Genomic DNA, 4,587 nt, shown 5'->3' on the forward strand with positions numbered 1-4,587 from the left:
TCAAACTAAGATAGTGAGGGAAAAAAGGCTTATTAAGTTTCATCCATTGTCAAAATGATCTCGAGATGCACAAAAATCCTTGAGATTAATAATAATTCTAGAGGTCAAATTTTACGCATCTCAAGGTATTTTTTACGACGGATGAGGCTTAGTAAGCTTTTCCTTACTATCTTAGTAAGAAAAGGGTTTGTCATAGACAATTGAGTGGAGCAACCACTTCTAACATGCATCGTAAGAGTCAGGAGCTAGTAGATGTCCTCAACTTCACATTAATTAAAAAAGAAGTGTTCGAAGGTCTTAAAGAGAGTCAAATATTTTTTAAAACATGGGTTAGAAATTTTAGAATTTGTTGATTTTTTGTGAGAATGATCTCTATGATGAAGAAATTATTCTCACAAAAAATCAATTTATTCCAAAATTTATAACCTTAATTTATCCTCACCAAAAATCAATTCTATTTCATTAATTAAAAATAAATAAAATGTATGGCACAATCTTTGGCTCTAGGACCTCGGAAAGCCGCCCTTGGTTAAATTTGAAATGACATATATTTTGATTTAATAGTTTGCTTTAAAGATGCCATCTTTAATCTCTGCATCTTAGCCAATAAAAACCTCAACCAGAAGCTTCGTACTATCCTCTCTCCCTCTCTCACCCACTTCTTTAAAACCCCATCAAAACCCTCTTTCTCTCTCTGCAACAAATTCAAAAATTAAAACTCTGTTTCTACTTTCTTACTTCATTCATGGCTTCTTCACTCTCTTATTACTATTTCTTCCTCTCTGTATCTCTTGTACTACTACTACTACTACTACACTTATCTGTTTCTTCATCTCACATAATTCTGCCTCTCACACACTCTCTATCAAAAACCCAATTCAATAACACTCCTCACCTTCTCAAATCCTCCTCTATTCGCTCCACCACTAGATTCCATCATCACCACAAACACACCAACCATCACCGCCAAATCTCTCTCCCTCTCTCTCCTGGTACAGATTACACTCTCTCCTTCACCCTTAATTCCAACCCAATTCAAACAATCTCTCTCTACATGGACACAGGTAGCGACCTCGTCTGGTTCCCTTGTTCCCCATTCGAATGCATCCTCTGTGAAGGAAAATACGACACTTTTGCCTCCCAAATTCCTCCCAATATCTCCTCCTCTGCTCTCGTTCCATGTAACTCCCCTTCTTGCTCAGCTGTCCACTCATCTCTTCCATCTTCAGACCTCTGCGCCATCTCTCACTGTCCATTAGAAACAATCGAAATCTCCGATTGTTCTTCCTTCGCTTGCCCTTCTTTCTACTACGCTTACGGGGACGGAAGCCTAATTGCTCGTCTTTATCGCGATGATCTCTCCATACCCACGTCGTCTCACTCCCTAAATTTACCAAATTTCACGTTTGGGTGCGCTCATACCGCTCTTGGTGAGCCAATTGGGGTCGCGGGGTTTGGTCAAGGTGTTCTGTCTCTTCCGGCTCAACTCTCTAATCTTTCTCCCCAACTCGGTAACCGATTCTCGTACTGTTTGGTATCTCATTCGTTTAATGTTAATCGAATTCGTCGACCAAGTCCTTTGATTCTTGGGCGTTATGAGAAACAGAGACAAGTAGGCGATGGAGAATTTCTTTATACGCCGATACTTGATAACCCGAAACATCCTTATTTCTATTGTGTCGGACTCGAAGCTGTAACGGTTGGAGAGATTCGGATTCGTGCGTCGAAAAGCTTGCAGAGAGTGAGTCGAGAAGGAAATGGAGGGATGGTGGTGGATTCTGGAACGACTTTTACTATGTTACCACGGAGTTTGTATGACTCAGTAGTTAGTGAGTTTGAGACCCGAGTTGGACGGGTTTATGAGCGAGCGAGTGCGGTTGAGGATCAAACAGGACTCGGTCCGTGTTATTATTACATTGACTCGGCTATCAAGGTGCCTAAAGTGGTTTTACATTTTGTGGGAAACGCTAGCGTGGTTTTGCCTAGAAGAAATTATTTCTTTGGGTTCATGAACGGTGAGGATGATGAGAAGAGTAAGAGGAAGGTTGGGTGTTTGATGTTGATGAACGGTGGAGATGATGCGGAGTCCGGTGGGCCCGCTGCGACACTAGGGAATTATCAACAACAGGGTTTTGAGGTTGTTTATGATTTGGAGAAACGGAGGGTTGGGTTTGCTAGGAAACAATGCTCATCTCTATGGGATAGTCTTAACCGACACTAACGTGCGCTGGGTTTGACTTTTGTTGATGGATTTGACCGCACGTGAGGACTTTGTAATGTATCAAATAAGTTTGGTTTTGATGTTAAATTGTATATAAAGGAAGGAATGTATATTTTAATAATATAAAAATAAAAAAGTTTGACACGTGTTTGTAAAGTGGGTATCTTGAATTTTTAAGGTTTAAGATATCCATGTTTTTTTAAAACTTGGGTTGGGTTGGGTTGGGTTGCTATAGGACTGCTTAAAGGAGATGGGCCCACCAATCAATTGAGGAGTATTGGAGTGGGACCCACTAGTTTTATGTATCTGACGTGGTTTTTGGAAGTAACGTATTGTTTACATGACATGGGTTCCTTGACAGCCAATTTTAAGAAGAATGAGAGATTTACCGGTCAGGCCTACATAAACTCGAATTCGTAATCAATTTGTATTAGAAAAATCGAATATTATTGAAAAAAATTTAGATATTAGATTCAAATTTTGATAATATTTTATAATTAAATCCTTATCGGATAATGGTATATTCAATTCGATTGTATCGATTTGAAATAATAATAATAATAATAAATTTTTTTTCTTTTATACATCAGACTCGTCAACAGTCTCTCCACAGACCATTTGAATCTTTGTCTCCTTCTACCCTCTTAGGGTTGCGGAGTATGAATCATGCTTGCAAAAGTGATTTTTTTGGATTAGCAATGTTCGTAAGTTGTAAATTCTCTCTCTCTTTCTTTGAAAGTGAATCATCTTCAACCTTTTCAAATCATTTGTAGTAAACTCTTAATTTTCTTGCAAAAATTTTATGACTTTCTACTTATTTAAAATCCCTATCTAGTAATGTTAGAAGTACTTGAAATCTAGACCTCAAGTGTGACACAATTTTTAAAGGACATGACCAAACGACATGATTATATAAAAAAGACAACTCACTAACTATAGTACTTTGTTTCCATCACCTAATGTTTAAGGTCCCTATCCGTGGCCAACAGTTTGGCAAACATTTTGGCAAACACTTTTTCAAAACATGGGTTAGAGGTCTTGGAATGGGCTGATTTTTGGTGAGGATGATCTCTACGGTGAGGAGATCATCCTCACCAAAAATCAGCTCATTCCAAAACTTCTAGCCCCATTTTACAAGTTGAAAAATCGTGAACCGTCCATTTTTTGTAAACCATTTTTGATGAGGTTAGAAGTTTTGGAATGGGCTGATTTTTGGTGATGATGATCTCCTCACCATAGAGATCATCCTCACCAAAAATCAGCCCATTCCAAGACCTCTAACCCATGTTTTGAAAAATGTGTTTGCCAAAATGTTTGCCAAACCGTTGGCCATTGAACGCTACTCAATGTTTAAAGTACTTGAAGTTGAGATGACCTCAAGTGTGACACAATTCTTAAGAAAGATATGACCAACGATGTGATTATGTAAGAAAGACAACTCACTAACTATGGTACTCTACTTCGATCAAGTAATGTTAAAAGTACTTAAAGTTTAAATGACTTCAAATGTGACATAATTCTTAAGAAGAACATAACCAACGACGTGATTATATTAAATAGACAACTCGCTAACTATAAAACTTTACTTTGATCAAATAATGCTAGAAGTACCTGAAGTCGAGATGACCTCAAGTGTGACACAATTCTTAAGAAAGACATGACCAATGACATGACTATGTAAAAAAGACAATTCACTAATTATGGTACATTACTTCGATCAAAGTAATGTTAGAAATACATGAAGTCGAGATGACCTCAAGTGTGACACAATTCTTAATGAAGACATGACCATGGGTGTGATTATGGAAAAAATACAACTCACTAAGTATAATGTTTTGCTTCAATCAAGCAATGTGTCTTAATGAAGACATGACCAAAGGCGTGATTATGAAAAAATATACAACTCACTAAGTATAATGTTTTGCTTCAATCAAGCAACGTTAGAAGTACCTAAAGTCGACATGACCTCAAGTGTGACAATTCTTAAGGAAGACATGACTAATGACGTGATTATGTAAAAAGAAAAAGATAACTTACAACTTATATTACTTTTAAAAAGATAACCCAATAATTTAAGACATGATTAATTTGATTTCCCACAAGTTCAATGTATTAAAAATAAAGGCCTTAGTCTCATATTTTTTGAAGGATGAAATGATGAGCACATGTAATGAAGGTTTGTTTTGCATTTAATCACGAGAAAAACATTGACTCGACGCCACCAATGCAAGAAATAATTTGAAATTTTTTGGGTATTTAAGAAACACACCCCTTTTAAAATTGATGATATTAAATTTACCCCCTTACAAAATATGAGATTAGATTTACCTCTCTAGACCCTAAGTCAACGTCATTTTTTCTTGATG

The 4,587-nt window shown here is 36.9% G+C and overlaps 1 protein-coding gene across 1 annotated transcript; it reads left to right on the forward strand.

Moving 5' to 3' along the window:
- The first annotated feature begins 501 nt into the window (after positions 1 to 501).
- LOC147393434 (Eukaryotic aspartyl protease family protein) lies at positions 502 to 2,377 on the forward strand. Its single transcript, XM_086456905.1, has one exon. It carries the CDS (start codon positions 746 to 748, stop codon positions 2,219 to 2,221), a length of 1,476 nt encoding a protein of 491 aa, XP_086313031.1. The 5' UTR covers positions 502 to 745; the 3' UTR covers positions 2,222 to 2,377.
- The last annotated feature ends 2,210 nt before the right edge of the window (positions 2,378 to 4,587 follow it).

The sequence above is a fragment of the Akebia trifoliata genome, chromosome 10, assembly GCF_017979445.1.
Source record: "Akebia trifoliata isolate Shusen 1 chromosome 10, ASM1797944v1, whole genome shotgun sequence".
Classification (NCBI taxonomy): domain Eukaryota; kingdom Viridiplantae; phylum Streptophyta; class Magnoliopsida; order Ranunculales; family Lardizabalaceae; genus Akebia; species Akebia trifoliata.

Excerpts from the sequence above, each read along its gene's own strand:
- LOC147393434 (XM_086456905.1), top strand. The coding sequence starts at position 746 with ATGGCTTCTTCACTCTCTTATTACTATTTCTTCCTCTCTGTATCTCTT.